This window comes from Podarcis gaigeae (genome assembly GCF_964106915.1).
Source record: "Podarcis gaigeae genome assembly, chromosome: 6".
Classification (NCBI taxonomy): Eukaryota; Metazoa; Chordata; class Lepidosauria; order Squamata; family Lacertidae; genus Podarcis; species Podarcis gaigeae.
The window spans coordinates 20,649,061-20,675,562 of record NC_139682.1 but is presented as its reverse complement, the minus strand read 5'-3'; the positions used below and the strand labels follow the sequence as shown (position 1 = coordinate 20,675,562).

At 42.9% G+C, this 26,502-nt stretch overlaps 1 protein-coding gene across 1 annotated transcript in view; it reads right to left on the bottom strand.

Annotated features, from left to right (window-relative positions):
- PREX1 (phosphatidylinositol-3,4,5-trisphosphate dependent Rac exchange factor 1) overlaps nt 1-26,502 on the bottom strand; it is a 219,292-nt gene that overhangs the window by 27,617 nt on the left and 165,173 nt on the right. The window contains exons 16-21 of the mRNA XM_083746110.1: nt 23,563-23,705; nt 15,595-15,687; nt 7,265-7,413; nt 6,654-6,739; nt 5,129-5,265; nt 2,322-2,487 (exon numbers count right to left, since the gene is read on the bottom strand). Of these exons, the coding sequence (XP_083602236.1) occupies nt 2,322-2,487; nt 5,129-5,265; nt 6,654-6,739; nt 7,265-7,413; nt 15,595-15,687; nt 23,563-23,705 (774 nt within the window). The remainder of the gene's footprint in view (nt 1-2,321; nt 2,488-5,128; nt 5,266-6,653; nt 6,740-7,264; nt 7,414-15,594; nt 15,688-23,562; nt 23,706-26,502) is intronic.

The window sequence follows — 26,502 nt, the reverse complement described above, 5'->3', positions numbered from 1 at the left end:
TTGATATCCTGCTTTATCACTACCCAAAGGAGTCTCAAAGCGGCTAACATTCTCCTTTCCCTTCCTCCCCCACAACAAACACTCTGTGAGGTCAGTGGGGCTGAGAGACTTCAGAGAAGTGTGACTGGCCCAAGGTCACCCAGCAGCTGCATGTGGAGGAGCAGAGACGCGAACCCGGTTCCCCAGATTACGAGACTACCGCTCTTAACCACTACACCACACTGGCTACACCACAAGAGCACAAGCTATAGCATATAAAAAAAATTCTCAGGATCCCTGAAGCAGCACAAAAAGCCATTATGCACAGGAGGAGTGAGAACATGCCATAATTAAAAGGCCCTCTTGGCATTTATGAACACTGCGATCTTACTGAATTCATTAGAAATAAAAACAAAAACCACTCCATCTCATGGGTGTGTCCACTTAGCACAAAGGAGGACTTGACACTCAGGGTCCCTTCCAACTCTACAACAAATTACAGTCACAGGAAGAGGGTGGGTCATGAAACTACACATCTCAGGTGTCAAAGACCACAGTAAAGGCGTGTGTATGTATATGAAGTACAACTCCCATAATCTCTGGCCTCATGAAACCTGGGGTGCATGGGAGGTGGATGTTTAAAGCATTTGGCAGGGACTACAATGCTACCCCTGTTATATGAATACTTATTTGAGAGCGAGTACCACTGAACTCCATGGGGCTCATTTCTGAACAGGCACGATTAGGATTACACTGTCAATCATTCAGCCAAAGCACATGCCATCGCACTGCGAGTCAGCCAAGAGCACACAATGCAAATATGAATATTCAAAAGCTTTTAAAAACGTGATTATCACTGATGAACTTTAAAAGCCCTCCTCGCTTCTGCTCAGTCAACAAAATTACTTGAAATTCTGGCAGTGATGCTTCTGCCAATTATAAGCCATCAGAAGCAATTTTAAAGGTCTTGTAATGTCTTGGGAGAGGGGGCGACACTGCCAGGAAGTACTAGACACAACTGGTGGGGCTGGTTCTCAGACCTCTTGGGATCCTGTTGAGCAAACACTCAATCTCAATTTTAAAGCACGTTTTAATTTCATTCATTATTTTGCTGAAATATGGTGCTATGCAACATCCTATTAAGGTATTAATTTTATTTATATTTGCATCCCACTCCTGCTTGAAGAAACTCAAGGTCTCAACGCTATACTCAGTTTTATCTTCACAATAACCAAGTGGGGAAAGTTCGGCTAAGTTAAGCATACTTCCTTTCAAAGAGAAGCTACATAGGCAAAATATCAAATGGGACTCAGATGTCTTAATACTCTCATCTCTTGCCATCTTGGTCAGTCCCCGTGTTGTAGCTTCAGCCAAATATAGCACTGTCAGTAAATAGAATCCCACAATCCCCTTTTCTCAATAACATTCTCATTAAGAATCCCACAGTTTATCTAGATGTCAGTCACATCCAATTTGGGGTAACAAGTTGAGAGAAAGACTGAGCTGGCATCCTACGTGGCACAAGGGATACAAGTAATTCAGTAAAATATAAAATAAAAACATTGCCCAGTGTGATATATGTCAACCACAAGCAAAGGCACTGTGCAATTATGTTGGGTTTGTGGCTTGATATTGCAGCTGCCAAGTCAATTTCCCTATAACACTGCATCCAGGGGCTCAGTGATTTTCTCTAGTGCACAGCTAAAGAGGTCAATAAAAACAGATGTACTGTTTTGGAGATAAAGTTTGTATATATGAAACCAGTGTGAGAGACCACAAAGGAGGAGATGCAGGAATGAAAAAACATAGGCTTTTGCTTGCGGCATCCTGAGTGATCTACCAGATTCCTCACCCACTGACTCACACTTGTATAGCACATAGCAGGAAACTGGCACAGTCCAGGGAAATGCCCAGTCTCCAGTCCCTGTAATAGGCAACGGTTGAATGACAACCCTTGAAGACTGTCTGCTGAAGGCAAGAAAAGAACCCCTGTTCCAAATTAAACATTCACAGTGATTCAGGTATAAATTATTGTCTCTGTCACCTTGCCTGTGCAGAAAGGCACATCTAGCTCCCATTCTACTGATGCATCATACAAAAATATAAAACTGCATTATAATGAACCAGGTCATTAGTCTATCTAGCCCAGTACTTCAGATGGCAGTGGCTTTTCAAGGTCTCAGGAAAGTCTTTTATAGACCTACTATTTGAGGTCATTTCTAAGAAGTGGGGCCAGGAGGCCTTTTGCATGACCAAGTTATCCCTCCCCACCCCAACCCCACCAGAGGACAGCTACGGATCACTTCCTAGATCATTTCCCTCATTGGCAGGGAATGTCTTACCTTCGTCTTGCTGGCTGTCATTAAGGGGATCATTTTCCTCGATTGTAAAGAGATCTCCTTTACAAGATTCAGAATGACTTCCATTCAGGTATGAGTTGGAAGCTGACTGCCGAGCTCTGTCCTCTTCAGCGTCTTCATGCGTTCGATACACCCATTGATAAAAACCCTTCCAAAGAAAGAAGGGATGTCAGAGAGACATTCTCCCAAGTTTCACTGCACATTAGCTTTTGGATGGATTTACAGGTATCAGCAACCTGGTCTGCTCCAGATGTTCTGGATGAGCATGGCCAATAATGAGATGGGTATGGCCAATGATGGATGGCCAATGGGGGTGATGATGAACATCAGGCAGATGAGAAGAATGATAAACAGGACCAGGAAATGTGAGAAAATCTCATTTAAAATATCTGAAATCCATATAGTTAGAGAGAACATCTGAACAGAGCAACCACAACCCCACCAACATAGAGCCAGAATTACTCAAGATCAAACACCCGGTGGAAAAGGAACAGTCTTCACAGCTCTGTGAAAGGCTTACAATATGGGGACCACATGAACCTCCAAGGGGAGGGAGTTCCACAAGCTGGGTGGTACTGCTGATAAGGCCTGGTCCCACATGACTACCAACCATGCCTCATACTGAAGCAGGATGTGAAGCAAAGCCTCAGATGATGATCTTAATAACTGAGCAGATTCATATGGGAAAAGGCAACCCTTAAGATACTCTGGGCCAAAACTGTGTAGAAATTCTAACATGACCTTTGCAGCAAAAAAGGAGGCCTGGACTGATAGAAAGGGTTAAATCCCCACTCCCAACATTCCACAGTCCAGATCCACCTCACCTTCCCTCTGCAACTATTTAAATGCCCCTCCCTCCACCCATGGCTGCTATTCAAATAACAAGCCTGGCTCATTAAGTGCATAGAGGTGCTTAATGCATTGTCTGGTTTGACCCTGACAGTACCATGATATCCCTTTTTAATATAGCAGATGAAGAGAGAGCCTTGTGATGGAGGAGAATAGCTGTTTTGCTGACTCCTCCCTCTTCTGTGAGTTCCTTTTACTGTTATAAAGTAAAAGTTCCCACTCTATTTATGTAAACATATTTGGCATGGGGTGGGGTAGGGGAAAGTGATTCTTAAAATACGTTTTGGCAACCTGAAAATTATCTCTCTGTTCTTCAGTCCTTCTTCCAGCCACTTCTTGCATTGTGCAAGCACAACATGCAATACTCACCGTCGTGCTTCAGATGTAACAGATTAAGCATGTACTACGTTATATTTAAAACAGCTGCACATGTCCATTTCATTTCATTGTGGACGCAAGGTGGAACAGATGTGTGTAGCTGCTTCCAGCATGACGCTGCACACTGATTTTGTTTAGAACAGCAGCATCATTGAGAAGGTACTACTGAAGGCTGGGATACATTTATTTTCTTTCTTTCTAATACAGTGGTACCTCGGGTATGTACTTAATTCGTTCTGGAGGTCTGTTCTTAACCTGAAACTGTTCTTAACCTGAAGCACCACTTTAGCTAATGGGGCCTCCTGCGGCCACCATGCCACCATCATGTGATTTCTGTTCTCATCCTGAAGCAAAGTTCTTAACCCGAGGTACTATTTCTGGGTTAGCGGAGTCTGTAACCTGAAGCATCTGTAACCTGAAGCGTATGTAAACCGAGGTACCACTGTATAGTGTTTTAACTTGGTCATCTTTACAGTAATTCTGTGGGACTATGACTTTACAGTTGAGGAACTGAAGCAGAGAACTAGAGTGGTCCTGCAAAGCTGTGCCTGAGTAGGGATTGAGACCTGTCTTCCAGATCAGAGTCCACCAGAGTGCAACAAGTAAAGAGGCATTGCATTATCCCCCATCACTCTAAAGAATTTTCCCTCTACTCATCAGTTCCAGTCTTCTATTTGCGGACTGCTTTTTCTTCATCCTGTGGTTCCTGATGAAAACTGCCTCCCTCCAATGCTGCTGTTTGCCCCAGAGGGAACCTGATATGGGCAATAGCAGCTGTAGGGGGGTATATTTTCATTTTGCCTGTAGCATGGAAAAATAGGGGTTAAACCCCCACCACACCCAAGACAAATGCCCCACCGCATGCCACAGTCCCAATCTTGAACACTTCCCCCTGTGGCTTCTCTTCAAATAACAAAAGTCAACGGCATTAAATGCATACAGGTATTTCAGATATCATCTATTTTGGTCCTCAGTGAATACAGATAGGATTGTGCAGAAAAGCCCCAAAATGACATTTTTTGTTGGGATTCCCCAATGTTTAGGAAACACTGGCCTATTGGATAAATTTAGTCTACCCATATTTAGAGCCACAGCACAGGTTTTGGTTTAAGAGGGATAGAAGTGGAGTCAATTACTAAGAAATATAAAGTGCACTGAATTTCGTGAGAAGAATGTTAGCATTCAAAACCAGCTCTGCATCTAGAGGAGAGAGCTCTGCTTTTAAAACTTGGATGCAACAAAAGTCAAGAGATTTTATAAGGGGGGGGGGGTGTTCAGGTCTCAGAACCAAATCTAATTTAGTATTTGGTGTTGTCCCTGCTAACTAGACAGAAGCAGCTTTTTTGCCACCTGAGCAGGAATATTTGAGGCTAAGATAAATTTGCAAAGTTCTGCTTTCATGTGAATTCTAAGCACCCTCCCTCGTTGATGAGGAGATGTAAGTTCAAAGCACACTTATTCAGCAAAACAACTTATTCAGTTGCACAACAGCATGATACAGTGTTTTCTTACCCTCTAGAAGTATTATAAGAAAACAAAAACCTCCCTAACCAGTTTCTCACCAGATATTCCTGCTGCCTGTTCCTGTATGCCGCAAAGTGCTCCAGCACCTCAGTGTAATTTTCATTCATCACGTTATTCCCGCTCACTTTCAAGACACACTGCCCTGGGTGAAGGCCCACAGCACTTGCTACCGATCCTTAAGAGAGAATTGGACAGGAGAGGGGTTTAGAAAGCACAGCTACAGAGTAAGCAATAAAATAAACAAGCTATTTCTGGTCAAGTGAGTGGCAGATATGACAGATTTTCTGAAGGAACCCTAGATGGGCCATTGGTTCTTCTACCGAGTCAGACCTCTCCAGAGTTTCAGGCAAGGAACATTTCCACCCCTAACAAAATATGTCCGGGATTGGACCTGGGACCCTCTTTTCTACCCCTGAGCTACAGACCTTTCCCCCAAAAGGGAGGGAGAAAGGTTAGTTCTTTTACAAATGATCCTACAATCTGTTTAGAAGGCCAATCCTATACCCATTTATCTGAAACTCAATGGGACTTTATTCTGAGTGACCATGCATCGGATTGCACACTGAACTACTTTTTGTTTTAGATTGTCTACATTCAATAAGTTTATACCTTGCCTTTCCTACCAACAGTACTTTAGACATCATAAGACCGGTGGGAGCGGCAAGCTGGAACCAAATCTAGACCTTCCAATGTTAGCGGCTTTTTCTGGAATGAGGAGCCTGAAGTGGAGCAGCTATCCAGACATAGCAGACCAGGCTTCCAGTATTTATACCAGGCATACTAATAAAGAGGCAGCATATTGCCTGCTAATAGTAGGGATTGATGCTGCAGATATTGCAGAACAGTAGCGATTGACCTCTAGGTGCCTCTGTGCCTGACAAGGCCAGCTCCAGATCTGATTACGCCCTCAGCCAGGTTGACATCAATGGCCCTCTACCCAGCCATGAGCTTACCCAGCAAATGGGGCTTGAATTCTGGTGCCAATGCAAGCCCTGGTAGGATTTTGTTCCACTCCGGAGCTCCCAAGCAGAGTTGATCCCAGCCCAAAATGTGACTTGCAGTTGGTGCTGGATTTGGTGTTGAATGCAAGGTCCAATTTTCGGCAAGAAACTTTGCAGCTTGAATTCAAGCCACAGCTACACAGCTGACTCTTTCTTTGCAACTCTGGATTAAACTAAAGCCAAGGCCACAAACAAAGAAAAAAGTATCGGAAGCAAACCTACAGTTCACTCCCAGTTCTTCCTTTGAAGTGACTGACAGGTGGACAGCCCCACCCACCCATCACATGGCCCACGGAGGGTGGGCCAGATGTAGATCCAGCCCACCAATCAGGCCCAGTTCCTCATCTCTGATGTGAACTGTTGAATTTAGCACAATCCACTACATAGCATCTTGTTTTAATGTACCTTGTTAACAATTTTAAAAGGCAATTAGTGTTATCATTAAGACACAGGGCATGATTCATCCTATAGGTTACTCCTGTTTTCCAAGATACAGCTCAGCTACCTGTATACAGCTCCCCTATTCTGTGTTCAGAGCTCATTGCAAATCCCCCTTTCTCACCTCTCCCCACAGCATGAACATATGGTGGTGCTGCTCCCCGAATCTGGAAGCACAACTTTTCACTGCAATCTGGGATTTTGATAATCCTGTCAAAAATAAAAGGGATGTGGATGACAACAGTGCACATGTGGTTATTCTTCATCACTTATTAAGTAATGTATTGGGCTTGGATTCTAAGGGGAATTCTGTGACTATAGGCAAACAAACACAGCTCAGCAGTCAGATGGGGGGGGGGGGAATCATAAGGTCACATGAGAATAAAATGGAATCCAGCAGCTCTAAAAGCTCTTTCACCCAGAAGCAGGGATGTCACGCTGGGGAGTTTTTCATGACTGCTAAATTCATGTTATCCTTAATTCAGTATCATTTGTATGCTAAAGTTATTAACTCTGATGCATGAGGCATACAATGAACATTAACTATAAAAAGAAAGGTATGAGTTGTGATTTTATAATACATGGTTTAATGTGTACGTTTGCTCTCAAGACTGCACTAGAGTGTAGAATTGTAAAATGTTTACGTTGACTTCATTATAATAGGCATTAATATATATTATATTAACTGCTCAGAATCAGCTTCCAAGAGCAACCTGGATTTTTCTGGCGACTTACTCTTTTGCCTTGATTGCCACAAGAAGCCGAAGAGGTCTCCGAGAGCAGAAAGACTGGTTCAAGATGGTCTCCACCTCTTGAAATGGGCGCAGGAACACCAGATCCTCATTCATGGAATAAATCTTCCGCCCAACCTGCAATCCAGCCATCTGAAATGACACATGGAAGTTATAAACCACTCCACGCTTATCATTCCATGCTTTATCATTTAAGTAGCATGTGGCAGACAGTATGTGAGATAATGGATTTATAGCTGCGTTCTGGGCAGCCCAGGAGTTCCTTGGAAGCTTATCAAGTTTTCCTACAGGAGAATGTCAGGTGTTTCATTCTGGGTGTGTTCTAGATCACACAAGGTCAACTGCCGAAGAGTACTGTGTGTGTTTTAGGCCACATAAGGTTGGCTTTTTATTTACCTCTGGTACCCAGATGTTACTGAGCTACAGTTCCCATGAACCCTAACCCATAAAAATATGGTTTTATTAAGCCAGGCGCTGTCTATAAATGTACAGCAGAACCCTTTTTTATGAATCAGGATTACTGAATGTCCTTTCAAAGGGTGAGAGAAGACCTAAACAAATGTGAGTAATGATCTACAGTGGTTTCTGTATTTCCTCTGCTTTTGCTACTCTTTATAAGCAAGCACAGTTATCTGGATAATGAGATGCTGGCTTTGTGCAAGAGCTATCTATCGATTGGACAAGGGCCAACATGCTTTTGGATACAGATCAGCGAATTATCAGACATCTGCTTGTCAATTGTTCCTTCAAAGCATGGCAGTAAACATGCCTCCCAATGGAAGAATGCTTTTGTTGTTGCTCTGTGCTGATATGTTGTGGTTGTATCAATCACAAATCAGTTCCATAATTAAAACATGCAGAGATGAAGCATTGCAATAAACACAGAATTATACTACCATATGGAGCGAGAGTAGGGAACCTTGTTCAGCCCACGAGGCAAAAGGGTGTGGAGTCAGGGGCAGAAGTGGGTGGAGTAACAGGTGTAACTCTTGCCAAAGTTAGAGGTTTCTACCCACATGCACTTATATATTGATCTGGTCAATCAAGAGGCAAGAGCACTTGAGGATGGAGGATTGGGAAGGGTGGCCAAGACAGATGTGAGGGCCAGACAGAGATGTCTAGAGGGCCGCATTTGGCTCCCAGGTCTGAGGTTCCCCAACATGGATGTAGATAGATTTCAAATAGAATTAAAGCAATCTGTAGGAAAGGTCACCAACATGGTGCCCATGGGCACACATTTTCCCACCGTGGCCATATCTGATGTCCACAGGGTCCCCTCCCCCATTTTCCATACTGAAATTAGACATTAAACTGGCATTCTGTTGTGGGCAAGAGAATAAGTTGTGCTGCAGTTTCTCTGATTTGTGAGTTTGATCATGGTCCCAAAAATGGTTGGCAGCCCTTGATCCATGGACAAATGAAAAATAAGCATTTTGCAATTCAGAAAATGCGCAGAATTAGATTGCCTCTTTTTGTTACCATTGAAACCAGGACTGTTTCAAGGCTTGAAATTTTGTGGGGGCAATGTCTCTTGAAATGAGAGAAACAGAATAAGTTTAACAAGTTGACAGTCAGGACTTCAATGTCCTATATACTGTAGCTCCATAAGTAGCAAACTGCTTCAGGCAAAATTTACAAAACAGGAAAAATTTCCTGATTTGCATCATATTTCTGAATTTAGGTTTTCTTGATTGAGAGCTTTGATTAAAAAATCTTTTTTGGTATAGAATAACATCACATCCAATCTTGTGACTGATTAGTTTGGGTTAAAGGGATATATTAGCAGCAAGGGGCCAATTCTTACATGTCCCCTATTTTCCAAAGAAAGAATCAGGATGCAACATTCCTGCATTGCAGGGGGTGGATTAGATGACCCTTGGGGTCCCTTCCAATGTTACAATTCCATGATTCTAGGACATGAGCTGCAGCGTCCAGTTGTGAGTGAGAGATGCAGGAAATAATGGAACATTGAACCCTATGCCTCTATGCCCATCACTTTATGTGTGGTGCATATGAATACAGATGTGCAAACATTTTCATGTGCTGTTTTAACAGCAAGCATCAGATATAAACAGCATGGCCTATGGAACAAGTAGAATACTTAAAAGGCTCAGTTGTGAATTGCAGTCACTCACATTCTTGAATTTCTATTTGGGCCTCAGACACCCAGGGATAATAATATCTATGTTAATGGTTTGCTGTAAAAACTACTAAGTGCTACATAAATGCTGTTATTATCTTCACTGGCACCTGAAGAACTGCAAAGCATGGTCCAGAACTGTTCCAATTCAGATCCATGTAAGAGAACTTCATTTACCCATTGTGTCTGCCTGTCCAGCACAATAAGCTAGCGCATTAAGAAAAAGCATTGCTTTGGTTAAGCTCTTTGTGGGCTTCCAGATAACCATGAGGCCTGCCAAAGTTCCAGTTTTTAGATTAATCACTTGCATCTGCAGAACCTGCCTGTTGTTGCCTTTGGTTATGCAGATAGGAGCAGGCTAATGTTGCTAAGCAACAGCAGTACAGAGAGACAATATTGCATCTCTGGGTCTTCTCTCTCGAAACCTTTGGGAGACAGAATGGAGGGAGATGGGATGCTTAATGCACCCCCATAAAGGAGCTGATTGCTGAAGAATTGATGCTTTTGAATTATGGTGCTGGAGGAGACTCTTGAGAGTCCCATGGACTGCAAGAAGATCAAACCTCTCCATTCTTAAGGAAATCAGCCCTGAGTGCTCACTGGAAGGACAGATCGTGGAGCTGAGGCTCCAATACTTTGGCCACCTCGTGAGAAGAGAAGACTCCCTGGAAAAGACCCTGATGTTGGGAAAGATGGAGGGCACAAGGAGAAGGGGACGACAGAGGACGAGATGGTTGCACAGTGTTCTCGAAGCTACCAGCACGAGTTTGACCAAACTGCGGGAGGCAGTGGAAGACAGGAGTGCCTGGTGTGCTCTGGTCCATGGGGTCACAAAGAGTCGGACATGACTAAACAACAACAACAAAGGAGCTGCACACACAGGTGGATACCCAGACTTCATATGCTGCTGCAGTAGCAAGAAGAGGGTCCCCAGCCTACGGAGAAATCCCGACAGGTGAACCAGTCACCATGATGTCACTCAGCAATGGACCAGCACATATGGAATCATTGGTCTGCAATAGATGCCTAGGAGGAAAGGCTGCAGGTGGATAATTAGCCGGGGGGGGGGATGTCTTGCGCAGGCTTAATTAAGGGGCGCAAAGGGACAGGGCTGATAAATGGGTCAGTGGTACATACCAGGAACTGGTGGCAGAATCCACCTCCAGGGAGGTAAGACCTGCTCCATTCATTATGTGTCCTAGCCAATATGGACCTGCCACTGGTGCTGCGGATAATCCAATCCAACCAGCACCTTATTACTACTCATTTCCCAAATTGTGCCCAGCACTCCCTCGGACAAACTGATAATAGTGCACTGTGCGCTAGGCTACCTCACCTCAGGACAATTTTATTAAGGGGTCGTAGACACACAGTGGCTTTCACCAGTCAATAGCCAAATGTGGTTGTCTTATCCAGCTCAGCTGCACTGAGGGACCATCCTCAGGGTCTGCCCGACATTATTTAGCTCTACCTGAGGTGGAGCAGCAAGTGCTGCCCACCAGCGCCGCAAACTCAGACAATATTCCTAGTACTACTGATTAAGCACAGAATTGGCTTTAAAGAAGAATTTTGTTCCAGATCGGTAGGTAGACCAAACATAATCTACACTACTGCTCACCTGCTTCTTCTTTCCAAAGGATTCAACTCAACATATGAGTTCCTCAAACCCAAAGAACCGAGACAGGACCATATACCATGCTAGAAGGCATGGTATATCCCAGAAATAGGCAAACGCGGCCCTCCAGGTGTTTAGGGACTACAACTTCCATCATCCCTAGCTAACATGACCAGTGGTCAAGGATGATGGGAGTTGTAGTACCAAAACATCTGGAGTTTGACTATCCTATGGATTTATACATGCTTTCTCTCCTCCTCTTTTTTGGCTGTATTTACCCACTAAGATTTACTTGTGTATCCTGATCAATTCATATCCCTCACCATCTGCTGCCCTAGACAGCTGCCTCTCTTCGCCTAATGTTAGGGCTGGCCCTGAAGTAGGTGGTTGGCCAGACCAAACACCTCAACTTAAAGGAGTGAAGAAAAGCACAGAAACAGGACGTTTGTGGCAGAGGAGAAGTCATCCCATCAGATTAGAAGCTTTTGGTTGCCAATGGATCAAGAGGTCAAGGAATTTGGGAAGATGGGGTGCCTACGGTACAAATATGTGAATTCTTCCAGATTCAGAAGGGAAACGGGTAGATGTTACCCAGAACTAATTTAACAAAGCTGAACATATATTAAATCATAGTTTTAAAAGTGGCCAGATGTTTTTTCAGGAAAATAGTATTTGTATAAAAGCCTGTTTGTTCCTAACAAATTCAGAACTGAAGACAAGAACAAAGAGCTGGCTGATATCAATCTGAGCGCCACTTCCAATGTCACATTTTTGCTCCATGAAGAAGTACATTTGGAATAACACAAAACACAAAACAGAATGTCACGAGTGTAAAATCTGCATGGATTTCATTCAAAAAGTCTGTAAACGCTTTTTGCAGTCAACTTCTGAGATGTTTCCTGAAAAGCCCTCATCATTGTGAAATAACATTTTACATATTCACTCTTCCATTGCTTAAAAATATTATGGAAGAATCCTCCTGGCATGATTAGGAAGAATCAGAATGACATAGCAAACAGTAAAGCGATCCTTTGAATGTGTGTTTAATTTGTGTGCCAAGAGATTGCAGAAAAACGGCAGAATGTGGTACTAGGTAAAGAATGCCAGCTTTCTTTAAAAACAATAAAATAATTTCTAGTTCTTGAGGCTGTAAAGACATGCTTGAAAATGTGCAGCAATGCCTGGTGAACTTTCAAAAGCCAGAATAATACTGAATAAAATATCCTCGGTCAAAATAGGGGTTCTAGTGCCTGCCCATCCCCTTTGCCACCAAAACCAGAATTATGCAGAATAATAGGGAGGGGAACCATTTCAGAGTAAGTAAGATAAAGGATAAGTGATTCGGATTTGCACAGTTGGGATAATTTGCACAGGTCACAGAACTTCTTATGGCACAGATAAAGATTGCCTAGGTGCTAAGTTTTAGTTTAGGGCGGACTACCCTATCTATTAGGACACGGATGGCACTGTGTCTAAACCACAGAGCCTTGGGCTTGCCGATCAGAAGGTCAGTGGTTCTAAAAATGTTACATGGAAAAAATACGAGGCATTATATTTACTTCTGTAAAACAAGAAAATCCTTAATAAAAAAAAGAAGAAGGTGGTCAGTGGTTCGAATCCCCGTGATGGAGTGAGCTCCCGTTGCTCAGTCCCAGCTCCTGCCAACCTAGCAGTTCTAAAGCATGCCAAAGTGCAAGTAGATAAATAGGTACTGCTCCAGCGGGAAGGTAAACAGCTTTTATGTTGTTTATTTTAAAGTTATGCTTTTAGCTTCACATTTTTTGTATTGGATGAGATTGTTATCAGGTGTGTGTCTTCTTTGCTGTCTGTTTTGTTGTGTCTTCAGTCTGTAAACCAGGCATAGGCAAACTCGGCCCTCCAGATGTTTTGGGACTACAACTCCCATGATCCCTAGCTAACAGGACCAGTGGTCAGGGATGATGGGAACTGTAGTCCCAAAACATCTGGAGGGCCAAGTTTGCCTATGCCTGCTGTAAACCTTCATCGTGTATAGTAATACAGGAAGGTGGTATACAAATTAAAAGTGAAATGAAATGAAATCTAAAAGCTCAGCAATGAGAATGTGAGCGCTACCACAATCAGACTATTACTATTGGTTCATCTAGCTCAGTACTGACTATAAAGACTGCCGGGGGGGGGGGGAGTAAACAATGCATTTCTATTGGGCACCCTGTTCTCTCCACCCCTCCCTCCCTGGAGAGCATCAGGCCACCAGAGGGTTTTCCAAATGGTCTGCAGCTGCTGTGCTGGCCTGGAACCATATGCCGGATAGCTTTGTAGTATCAAAAAGCAATTAAAGAGCCCAAGAATGCAATAAAAGGCATTACTGCTAGGTTTCAAATCTTCGCGAATTGAGCCGACGGCTCTCCTGTTCAGCAGGATTTGGGTTGGGTTCATATTTAAAGCAGTTTCTTAAGGCCAAATGGGAAAGAAGGGCAAATGGTCAAAGCAAGTTTTTCTTCAAAGGTCAAGACAAAGATTCCTTTGCAAATTGTGTGCTTCTATAGTCTCAAAACACAGAGAGATCTCCCTCCCCACCCCAACACTGAAATATTCTTCTATGGGCAGCTTTCCAAGGAAATGACGAAGGGATTATCTGTCAGGCAGTGGCTTACCAAGAGGCTTGTATTCTGCTAAATCACAGCCTAGTGTAACATTTAAATGTAGTCAGTACTGGTAATTACAAAAATAAAAATAAAATAAAATAAATTCTGTAGTGTGCATTTGAAACTCTAGAGCTAGTATTTGCAAATGGTTCCACTGTTCCAAGGATGTAACACTTTTGCTTAATTTGCCTAGTTCTCCCCTCTTGTGATCTCTAGCACACCTATGATTCTGCACCTGTATATACTGTACCTAGTATCATTTACATACTTTATGTCCCAAAATATTCAGAATCTGCCAAACCTCAGATACTGAGTTTCAAACAAGGAATGCAAATTTAGCAACTTTCTGCAAAACAGGAACATTTGCCAAAAAGAGAGAGCGCTGCATGCATGCAGAATTAGAAATATCTTTGAGTTGTTCCTAAGCATATATGCAACCATCACAATGTACACTGTACGACTACCTCCAATATATAATGCACTTTGTAGACTTTTATATCTGCCCAATGAATGGTGACTTTTGCAAACAGTGAACATCTACCAGCAAAATTACAAGAGTGGATTTATGAAATTTGTCCTTTAAATGTGTTCACATAATATGGGAACAATTGGTGGCTTATGTGCCGTATTTTTTGCACCATAACACTCACTTTTTTTCCTCCTAGAAAGTAAGGGGAAATGTCTGTGCGTGTTATGGAGGGAATGCCTACGGGTGGCATGCCTACGGATTTTCCTCCTCTGGTCGGGTGCGTGTTATAGAGCGAAAAATATGGTACATTTCCCCCTTAATACATCAGACCAATGCACTATGTGGGTGGCAAAGGCAGACAATGCTGGTCTTGAGTTAAGGAGCCATATATTGTCTGGATCAATCTGCCCAATTTTTATGAATCCACTCTTGTCAGTAAGTACATATCCTTTATTGTGAACATCCTGGGAAACTATAGATTGACAGCATGGCTGGCTTTGAAGGTTTTAGCTCTCCTCTTCCCATTCATTTCCATAATCCAAGACCACCGTGCTTTGGCAATGTGCACATAGTCCTCCTGCTCGGTGTCTGTGGTGGCAGTGTTTAAAAGACCACATTATCTGCACATGTTTGTTATAAATGTGCATCCTAGCAAAAAAATCACTATCACACAGATGCTCACACACATGGCTCTATCTTAGAGGTGTCATTTAAACCACCAATCTATTTCTGCAGCCGCTGCTGGTGAGATTTTGAAAGCGGGGAAATGACAAACTTTATTGACCAAAATATACTACCCCATAAGTTGTGTTGAACTTTTGCTCTCTCACTTTCTCAACATCACTGGTGTGCAGTCTTGTGTTAAAGGCAGATAAAACTAGTGGTATTATACAGATGATACTAATTTCGAGTTGATATAAATGCTTTTGCCTTGAGGAATCAACTAGATGTGCCATGGGAGATTGGTGACCAGAAACTCCTGTTGCTGTTGTTTTTAACTTCAAAGCAGCTATGAAGGGCTGTTAATTTGGTCCTGGATAGGAGATGCTTAGCCATTTCATCCTACGCTGTTCTCTGGACCTAAATTCCCTACTCCCATCCCAAGTTATTAGCTCTGCAGGAGGAAAAAAGCCATGTGCAGATGCTTGTTGTTTGATGCTGATCTGAAAACAGCTTCCCTGTGGTTAGCTTCATGTCTTGCAACACAGTATGCCGCTCTGGGCCAGAGGGGAGCCTGCTGTCTTATCACTTAATTAAATTACTCTGAAAGAATGCCATATAAAGGAACTAAACACCTAACATGCACAAAAGCAGTTTCCTGCAACATTAATCACAGAAGATGCTCAGTGGCCTTCTAGATGCTACTAAAACAAAATAACCTCCTGTATGTTATTTTTGGGGCATTTCAAAGCACCTCCTAATGCAGAAAAGGTGAATGTTTACAAATGCCAGGAGGTTTCACCTCTGCGTGTGACCCTCGACGAACAGACTTCACCACAATGGCTTTGTTCTTGTCTTCTATGTCGAAGCCATAGTCATCCTCTTCTGGCAAAACCTTGGAAAGGAGGAGAGAGAAAAAAATAACTTTGACAAACCTGTGAGCTGATTCACCAACCAATGAGTTTGGTCCTCAGTTGTGCAATTGTTGGTTGCTGTTTCAATGGCATGGTTTGCATGTCACATTAAACCATTGTTTAAAACAAACTATGGTTCAACGTGAACGCACAGCTTGCGGCTCCATGCTACTGTAAAGTTCTCATTGCACTCCACTTCTGCTGGCTTGTTGTGATATCTAAACAAGGTCTCATGGTTTTTTTTCCTCAAAACAAACCATAAGCAGTAAGCCAAGAACAGACCTTGGACCACTTGTAGTTGGTTTGGAAAAAGCAAACAAACCACGAATCTATGTTTGGATGTCATGACGAACTAAACTCTGGTCTGTTTCCCAATGATGCAGTAGTGGGGTAGGAACACAGGACGAATACTTCAGTAGTACCATCACACTGAATGTTTAAATTCAACCATTGTTATTTTTTAACTATGATTTAATGTGACATGTGAACTGAGTTAGTGTCTTCTTTCTTCCTGATCCTTAACATAAATATATATATATACACACACACACGAGACCTAACACAGTTGTTCTTGCAACACAACTTGCATTGAAATGCAGGATTAATCTATGGCCACCCAAGATTGAGGACCAAACCAGATACAACAGTGGCAGATAGGTGCTTCACTGAAACATGGATATGAATAGGTCTTATTATAATAGCAAAAGCAGCACAAAGGAGAAAGATGTAGAACTTTTTTGCCCTTCCGCCACTTGTCTCCCCTGAGTCCATTGCCTCAAGCACTTTCCTCCAATCCTGGCTCATTTCCAGCATTAGATCACAGAATGGAGAATTGCATCTGGAGCAATTAACCACAGAGAGCCTAAGGCCCAAGAGGGAGAATGGTTAGCATTGCACTCCCCCACAATCTTTTTACAGTTAACACACACACACAGAGATGTGCACAGACTTCACATGTGAGCAGGGGGCACATGAATAATGGTCCTGTCCCATTTAGCTCCGGCCTCCAGTCTTTTGACTTGTAAGCCAACGTGACTGCTAAGCCCAATGCAGCCCACAAGCCATGTATTGTGTCTCACCTGCCTGAGCCTGGAAAAAAGGCAGGATGCTCAAAAACCCACCAGGTTACATTTGGTTTGCTAGATCACACAGGAAAAAAGTAAACAGTCAGGAAAACTTCTCATAAACATGTCGTCCCATTCTGCCCCTCTTTACTGTCCCAGTGGGGGGCAATAGTGAAGGTTCATGGATACAATAGCAGGGAAGAGGCTTTCTCTCTTTCTCTTCCTCCCTGTCAACCAATCACTGTTGCTAACAGGGTGACAGAGTTACTATGGGCAAGAACCTCCTTTAGACCCTTGAACCTCATCAGAGTATTAGGAAGTATGATGAGGTAACAGGGAGAGAAGAGGAAGACAAAGGAGTGGGATAATGTTCTCTGTTCTTTTCTGCATCTGAGTGAAAGGAAGAGTAATTTTGTGTTTGGGGATGGAAGGAAATGTGGACTTTGAGAGATGCGGGAGCGTGGTGGGGATGGCAGTGGGATTCTCCACAAGCTCAAATCAAAAATTTGAGCAGAAGGAAAATTTTGGCACTTTGGAAGCTCTTTTTGATTTTGAGGTATGCTTCAGTCTCCAAATTCCACTTCCAACCTTGACTAGGAAGAAATTCACTAGCATCTCTAGTCTCAACATCTCTCATTTATGTATGTTTCAACTTCCAACCAAATCCCCCTTCCCTGCCCACCCCCCACCCCCATGTGAGGCTGCTCTTGAAAACTACCTGGAAACTTCCATTTATTCAAAATGAGACAAACTGCATGTTTTCATACAGAAAAGGCTCCCAATGTATTTCTGTATATTTTTCAAGGTATCACTCTTAACCTTTAAGACTGCAAGTGAAATTGATGGTGAGGATAAGCAGGGCATTTCCAGCAGTGGCCCCCATATTATGAAACTCTCTCCATGGAGAATACTAGCAGTCCAGCTCCATAAAAATGTCAGCACAACTCTGCTTCAGTTTTTTGTAAGTAGCTAAGATTTTTTAAATTTCGTGTTAAGGAACTAAGAAGTTATATAAACTGACAAACAAATAATGAAATAATATGTTCTTTGTTTTGTGTTTTTGTCTTATAAATTGCGTAACAGGATTGGTTGAATTTGATAATAAAATTCTAATAAGAAATAAAATTTAAATTTGCAAGATTGCATCAAACCCTTACATGATCTGCTAGGTAATACACATCACAAGAATGTTGGGTTACGGTTTGGGCAGAGGAGTTTGCTACAATTCCGTTTTGCAGTGCTTAGAAGATACAAAGGTCATTATGTACTTGTGGGTCCGTGCTATTAGCTCACCAGTTTCCTTTTGTTGCAGCAGTTCATTATGGCAGACGATTAAGGAAACTAAGCCTCCTTCCTGGCAGGAGTTGAAATATACAAGACAATACTACCTCTGGCTCCAAACAAGCAAGACAATGCCTGAGGCGGTGAAGTTAAGGGGAGACAGTGCAGAAGAAGAAGAAGAAAACCCTGCTAACAAAACAACACTGAGCAAGTCTGTTCACTACAAAGAGCTCACCGCTCATTGGTGAAGCACTAGCCTTACAAGTGGCCCAGGTTTCATCTTCCAGCACAATCCACCCTTTGTGCCCATAAGTTCTGGAGCCAATTGAAACTGGATGGAGGACTCATCTGCTCCAGCTTGCCATTTTTCATTTGGAGAGGCTACAAGGGGATTGCCTGCCTGCCTGCCTGCCTGCCTGCCTGCCTGCCTGACTGCCTGCCTGCCTGCCTGCCTGAAAAAGAAGCATGTCCACAACAGTGTTTTTTCAAAGCAATGGGATGTGAGAGCTGTAATTAGCTCTACAATTTGACTGGATTCATGTGGGGAAAGCCCCAGGAAACCTTGACCCGTGGGCAAGTTAAACAAAGCAAAGTACTTTTAATACTATGTCTTGGTCATTTACTGTGGCTTAAAATAGTTTCAACGAAAATAACAGTTTAACCTCTCTTCACATTTAAAAATGTAAGTTAAAAGGGAAAAGCAATTCGCCACAAGGCCAAGTAACGTTGCTGTTTTTTATCAGGTCTTCCGCCAAGGCATAGGGGTGTTGGGAGATGCCTATGCCCTTAAAAATAAGTTTTGTTGAGTAACCATCAATCTGCTTTTCAGTGAGGATCTACCCATATATCTGTTAAGGGTCTTCTCCTTATGCACAAACTCTGTGTTACATTGCTGTCAGGTTGTCGGGATACTTTCTAAAGCAGATTTCCCCAGCCTGCCATGTTGGCTGGGACTGAAGGGTGTGGCAATTCAAAACGTTCAGAAGGCACCAGGTTGGGGAAGGTTAAGGCAGTGTTTCCCAACCTTGTGCCTCCAGATGTTTTTGGCCTACAACTCCCATCATCCCTGACCACTGGTCTTGCTAGCTAGGGATGATGGGAGTTGTAGGCCAAAAACATCTGGAGGCACAAGGTTGGGAAACACTGGGTTAAGGTAAAGCACCAAAGGACTGGGGCATGATGATGAATTCTGCTATGGAGGAAGGGCCCTGGACATTGCCCTCCTGCATATTAGTTTGAAGCAGGCCAAAATGCCTGGCTTGATCTCCATTGAAATGTAGTGCCGCTGCAGCAGGGGCTGTTCACTAGCCACCTCCCTTGTGAGATTGACAGTGCAACCTATTCACGTCTACTGGGAGGTCAGCCCCACTGACTTAAATGGGACTCGCGCCCAGACGTGATGATGGCCACCAGCACAGATGGCTTTACAAGCGAATTGGGCAGACTCGTGAAGGATAAAGCTCTCAGTGACTACTAGTCGTGGTGGCTATATATTGCCTTTGGTACCAGATGTTGTATGCCTCTTCTTGCAAGCTACCAGAGAGCATGAAACTAAGAGCACTGATGGTGTCGTGCAAGTGGGCTGCATTAGAAGGCCCTTTAGTCTGATGCAGCCGGGCTCCTCCTAAGATAAGTCTATATATTGAAGATTCAGGCACCAGGCCAATGTTGTTGTTGTTACAGTGGAACCTTGGTTCCCCAACAGCTTAGATGCCGAACAAATCGGCTCCCAAACGGCACAAACCCAGAAGTAATTGTTCCGGTTTGCAAACGTTTTTTGGAAGCCAATCGGAAGCCACACCTTGGTTCTCAAACCATTTCAAGAGTCAAATGGACTCCCAGAATGGATAAAGTTCGGGAACCAAGGTTCCACTTTATTTGCCCATGCTTTCAAAAAATAATAATAATTAAAAGTGAGGCTCTTTAATACACTCTGTTTCTGAATTATTATTTTTCTATTGTGGTTTTACCTTGCTGTTTTACTTCATGTTTTATGGTGGCTTATTATTACAGTATTTTAATTTAAATGGTAGATCATAAGTGCTTTCAATAAACACACGCATAAAAATAAACAGGGCTACTGGATACTACATAAGTTGCCGTCTCTGTAGAAGGTCTATTTGTTTCATGATGAAACTTCCCAGATCAACTCCAGAGTCTTTACATTCCAGTTCTGAAGCCATCATTTATGAACAACAAAAGAGATATCCTAACACTGGTACATTTTTAGTATCTGGAATTAGGCCTAAGATTTAATTTTCCTGAACTATGTAGAGAATTTTGTATGTTTTTCCAGCATTTCATGTTTCATGCCAATGAACAGAAACAATTGCACAAGCAAACAAAATTAAGTATTTGTTTGAAGAGTGTTTGCTTCACACTGGAACAATTTGCCTTTTGGCATCTGCACATGTCACTTGGCAGAAAACATCAGCTGTTCTTTCCAGTGTTAGGTCAGAACAGGGGATAAAAGACAAGGGGGAATAGAGAGGCAGTCGATTTCTCCTTATGCAATTTGGCATCTGTTGCAAAAAAAACCAAAAAACATAGCGCATTTCAATAGCCACTCGACTGAGACAATCCATCTTGTTTAAAATTCAGAAGGAACGTAGTGATGGATAAAGGTGCAGATGATGTAATTCATCCTTTCCCAACCTGGTACCCTCTAGATGTTTGGACTGCAATTGTCATCAGCCCCAGCCAGAACAGCTGTGGAAATCACCACATTGGTGAATGCTCCTGCAAGGCAAGGCAGCATCCCAGCCTAGAAACCAAAGAATTCTAACTGTTCCTTCCTGTTCAGGACCCACTGGAGAGGACACACCAGAGTGCACTTTGCCAAGAACCTCTTCAGACGCATAGATGACCTTCAACCTAGATCTGCCACAGAGTATGCAACTCAACAAGGAGCGATCCCTGATGAAATTAGCTCTCTGGTGAAGTACCTACAGTATATGACGAGCACGTTTTCAAACATGTTTGCCTGCAAATACCTGTTTGTCACAGTCTACATTCTAGGACACATGCTTAGAATGTCCTAGATGCACACCTGAAAAGGTACAGTGGTGCCTCGCAAGACGAAATTAATCCGTTCCATGAGGCTCTTCGTATAGCGGTTTTTTCGTCTTGCGAAGCAAGCCCATTGACAGCTTAGCGGATTAGCGCTATTAGCGGCTTTTAGCGGATTAGCTGATAAGTGGCTTAGGGCTTAGGAAAAGGGGGGGGGGACCCCGCAGGAACTCGCAAGACATTTTCGTCTTGCGAAGCAAGCCCATAGGGAAATTCGTTTTGCGAAGCGCCTCCAAAATGGAAAACCCTTTCGTCTAGCGGGTTTTCCGTCTTGCGAGGCATTCGTCTTGCGGGGCACCACTGTAATGTGTGAGGTGGCACAAAATGGGACTTGTGACCCATTTGCAAAAAAGCCTGGCTAAAAATAATTGGTCAATAATTCCTCCGAATTGCTTATTTGAACAGGACTTTTTGTTTGTTATTTAATTCTTTTAATCTGCCCTGAATTGCAGATGGAAAGGCACAGTTAAAGCCTTTCAAATTGTTGTTGTTGTTTTATTAACTGCCCTGAACTTCAGTTCGCTGGAAAGGCAAAAGAAAACTCTTTTAATAGGAACAACAATATTTCCCCTTATATATTGACTACCAAAGATCATTTAAAGAACCTGCAGTTAACTGGCAAAACAGAGCATCAGCTGAAAAGGTTCATGCTTGTGAAACTCTTGTTCCATTTGAAATCCCCAAGAGTCCCCGCTTCACTGCAGACCTTGAAGTAGGCCCTAAAAATCCATTTGTTTGCAAAAGCCTTCTCTTAAATGATGATTATATTCTGTTGCAGTATATGTATTTTAATTGCATTCTTAGTGTTTTATGGTTTTAATTACATATACCATGCATGGGTTTGGCTTTAAAAAGCAGCCAATGAATATTTCTAAACATATATAAATAAATCAGATCTGTAGACAATGCATAGCAAATGAGAAATATGTCTATTTATTTATTTTTTTCAACTTGGGAGGGAAGGGTGGGTGGCCATTGCGGAATTGTTCTTTTAACAACCTCCTGGTATTAAGGGACTCGGCAATATGTAGTATGATACAGTGCACAGAATGCAAGTTTGAAAACTCATTTTCTCTCTTTGCTAGCTGCAATCAGCACTGTGGCTGGAGGGGCAGAGGCAAGGAAGCAGTGGGGAAAGAAACAACACTGTGGATATGCATGTCTGCTTCAATAAGAAAAATACAGAGCAGCAGCATAAGGGCAGCTGAAGCCATCCACTGGGATACACTTATTCTCCTTAATGGACCTCTGGATCCTTTCCCATGCTTTTTCCAGGCACTCTTTACTGCTCTTCCATTTTGCTATTATCCGCAAAGAGTGTCAGGCCCACTGTCAGGAAATAAGCTTGTTTAGACAGAAAAAGAAAAAGGTAATCAAGACTTATAAAATGATCCATTCAAAAGTGAAACAGAATGGAGCTAGAGCTTATAGAATCAGAATAACAGACCTGAGATACCTAGAAATACAGATGTGAATAGAAAACAAGTGGAAAGGAAGTCACTGCTTTGTGCACACATGGTTAAGAAGCACTAACACACAATCAACATCAGTTCTGTAAGTGAAAATGCCCTCACATTGTGTTCCAAAATACAGAGGTACCTCTACTTAAGTTCACCTCAGGTTACGTATCCTTCAGGAAGCAGCACCTCCAGTTGTGAATTCCTCGGGATCCAACCGGAGCTCCGGAACAGATCCCGTTCACAACCAGAGGTACCGCTGTAATCTCTTCGTACTTGTTTTCACTTAAAACTGGTTCAAGAGACATTAACGACCCAATCCCACAGAGCTGCTCATGGATCTATTTATCAGTTGTCAGTATTCCATGACACACTCTGGAATGACCAAAACACATAAGTTTGGATGGAGTAATGCATAGATTTGATTCTCGCTGTATGAAGTCAAGGGGCATAGGGAGGCTAACCACTCCAGATATGTTCCTGAACACGGCCCTGTGCACCCACTATCCATGCAGAAGGCCACTGCTTGGAGAAGGAGAGAGCCTTCTCCCAAAGTAACTTGCACTGGCGGTGCTGTTCCATTCAGTGTGTTGTCTGCAAAGGGATACTAATGAATGAGCCATTAAACATGTGGAAAGGGAGCTTGTTCATGGGGAAAGCCTAAATGGATCGAGTGGGTCACATGCAGGCACCCCTTGCAGAAAGCATGGATATCTAGGGTCAGAGGCAGATGCACATACAGAGTTGGGACAGGACCAGCAGCACTCTTCCTTGTTCACGTGATAGCCAATTCACAGATTACATATGAATCAGACAAACAACATGTTAACATTGCAGGGAGAGGAAACTGCAATATATCTCTTGGCAAAGACATGCTTCTTCCCCCAAGAGCTTCACAATCTAGTCATACACACATACACACACAGTCATAATGATGGGCTTTTTAAAAAAAGAAGTAGTAAGTGTGTCAGAAGCTCTTCCTTACCAACAAGCTTTTAGCTAAGATGTTTTCAATCAGCTTGAAGTCGTTTCGCAATGGCTTGCTCTTGGAACTTGTACCTTCCATCTCCTCATCGGCATGAAAGCGGAAATACTGAGACTCGTCTTTGAACTCGCTCTTCTCCAGAACTTGAAACCAAAAAGTGGGAAGCGGGTAGATGGGTCAGTACATGCCAAGCACAACAGGAATATAAAAGCAACATTGCCATTTAAAACAACAACAACAATAACAAACAAATCACCAACATCAACAGACAATCATATATTCTTTGTTCTTACAACTATCTAACCCACTAGTCTGATCCTCCCAATGCATGAAGTTACATGGTAGGATTCTATATATCCACTTTTCTCTTGCAACATAGATGGAATTGTTTTTGGTTTAAAGGTGACATGTTGCAACTCATTTTGAAGCACATAGCCCCCCCCTTTTTTTTTGTCTCCTCAGTGGGAACTTTCTGAAAGGGCAATAAATAGGGTTTTTTTAAAAAAAAAGAAAAAAGAAAAATCACTGTAAAAAAATCACACCTTGCTTTGCATATGAAAAAGGCAAACATGATTACCAGATGGATGCTAAAGAGCCACGATCCCTTCCCTCTGAATCACATCTCTCCACTCTTAACACCTCCACAGAGTTCTCTGATAGCGCTTTCCCTATCCTGCTAGTCCCAGTAGGACAAGCATGCTCTCCTCTGCAGTAGGTCTGACACACTGTCCCTGCAGACGGGCATGAGTCTAGGCTGTGTGTAGCTGACACAGAATTTGAAATATCCAAGGGAGGACACGAAACAACGGCTGCTTTTCATCCATGTCTTGGAAGAACTCCAGTTAGTAAACATAGGTCCATTGTGAGGTTTCCAAAGGCCAGCCAACTCCATAGAAAGATAAGAAAATGGCCATAGAACTACATTAACTTCTCAGCTGTGTCTCTTCTCCTTCAGCAGTGTTTTGTTTTTGGTTTAACTATTTTCTTGGCTGGAATTCATTGAACCAGAGAGGTCATGTCCTAATATACTCCTTCATCTTCTGGGGCCATGCCACAGGTTGCAGCTATAACAGCTGACGTGTGGAAGAAATATAATAGAAATCTGTAGACGGCTTGCTAGACTTGAAGTCAGTTGACCCATAACCTGCTAGACTTTGGCCACCATCTGTTGTTGATACTGCACCACACTTGGACCACTGTGATCAGCAGAGTATGCACAGGTCCAGCAGAACATCAGAGTTTTCTTGCTTTCCAGTAGTCAGTTCCCAATCTATTCTCAGTTGAGAAAACTCCTTTCCCACTCAGTTCAGACCCTCCAAGTGTCCCTATTTTACAGGGATTTACAGATGTTGTCCCAGTTTCTGATTTGATCCTGGAATGTCCCTATTTTCATTGGAGAAACGTTGGAGGATATGGAACTATGCGACTTCTGAGCCAAGATAAGTAACTATACAACTTTTAGATGACATCTAAAGGCAGCCCTGTACAGTGGTACCTCTGGTTACGAACTTAATTCGTTCTGGAGGTCCGTTCTTAACCTGAAACCGTTCTTAACCTGAGGTACCACTTTAGCTAATGCGGCCTCCCGCTGCTGGCACGTGATTTCTGTTCTCATCCTGAGGTAAAGTTCTTAAACCGAGGTACTATTTATGGGTTATCAGAGTCTGTAACCCGAAGTGTTTGTAACCCAAGCTACCACTGTATAAGGAAGTTTTTTAATGCTCAATGCTTTATTGTGTTTTTATATATGTCGGAAGCTGCCCAGGGTGGCTGGAGCAACCCAGTCAAAATGGCAGGGTACGAATAATAACGTTGTTGTTGTTGAAGAGGACATCCCTATTTTCATTAGAGTAATGTTGGAGGGTATGTCAGTTCAGCTCGAAGTATAAAGTGTTTATTGTCTTATGTACAGGACAAGCATGAACACCCTAGCTACATTAACTTCAAGAGATGCTGGTACATCATGAACTAATCTACTATAATAAAGTTCTTCTGGTCTTAGAAGTAAACCTTGTAAGGATACAAGTATACAGAGAGATCCACTAGCACTTTACCTTGCTAGCTCACCATACTATACTGAACCCATACAGCATGTAGCCTTCAGGTTCTCTGCTGATCCCTTGCACTGAGCAGAAAACCTCTTCTCAGTGAATACCTGACACTCCTGCCAATGATGCAGAATGCAGCCTTGCCTTTGCGCATACACACATTCCTTAGAAAAAGGGAGGACGGATGAGTCATGCTCCAGGTATTTAGCCTTGGACTGGTTCTAAGCCACTCAATGCAGTTGATGGGCTAACTCTAAACAGAATCCAGACATGGGGTCTGGGCTGCTCCAAGCTATACCAACATGGCTGTCGCATGCAACCAGATAGAATCTTACGAGTTGGAAGGGACCCAAGGCTTAGCTCCTGCAATGCAGGAATCTCAGCTAAAGCATCCATGACAGTTGGCCACCCAACCTCTGCTTAAAAACCTCCAAGGAAGGAGAATCCACAACCTATCGCGGGAGTCTGTGCCAAACAACTCTTACTGTCAGAAAGTTTCCCCCTCAAATGTTTAGTCAGAATCTCCTTTCTTGTAACTTGAAGCCACTGCCTTGAGTCCTACCCTCCAGATCAGGAGGAAACACCCATATACTACAAGCTGCTCTCTGTTTTCTTCCCTTTATTTTCTGAGTTCGTCCTGAACAAAAGCACTATATATGAACACACCCTGTGGTCACCTCTCCATTGCTGTAGCATTTGGTCTAACTGAACAAAGAACAGAGTAGAAGGAGAGTGCATGTTTGTGAGTGGAGACAGTTTTAAGTTCTATACCTGGAATAGAGGCCTGGTGCAAGAACGCAGCTGCCAGCCTTTGTTGAGGGCCCAACCTGGAGCCAGTCCTGCCAGCATCTCAATGTAAATGATCTTAGGCAAGACCGATGGAAAGGGCCCC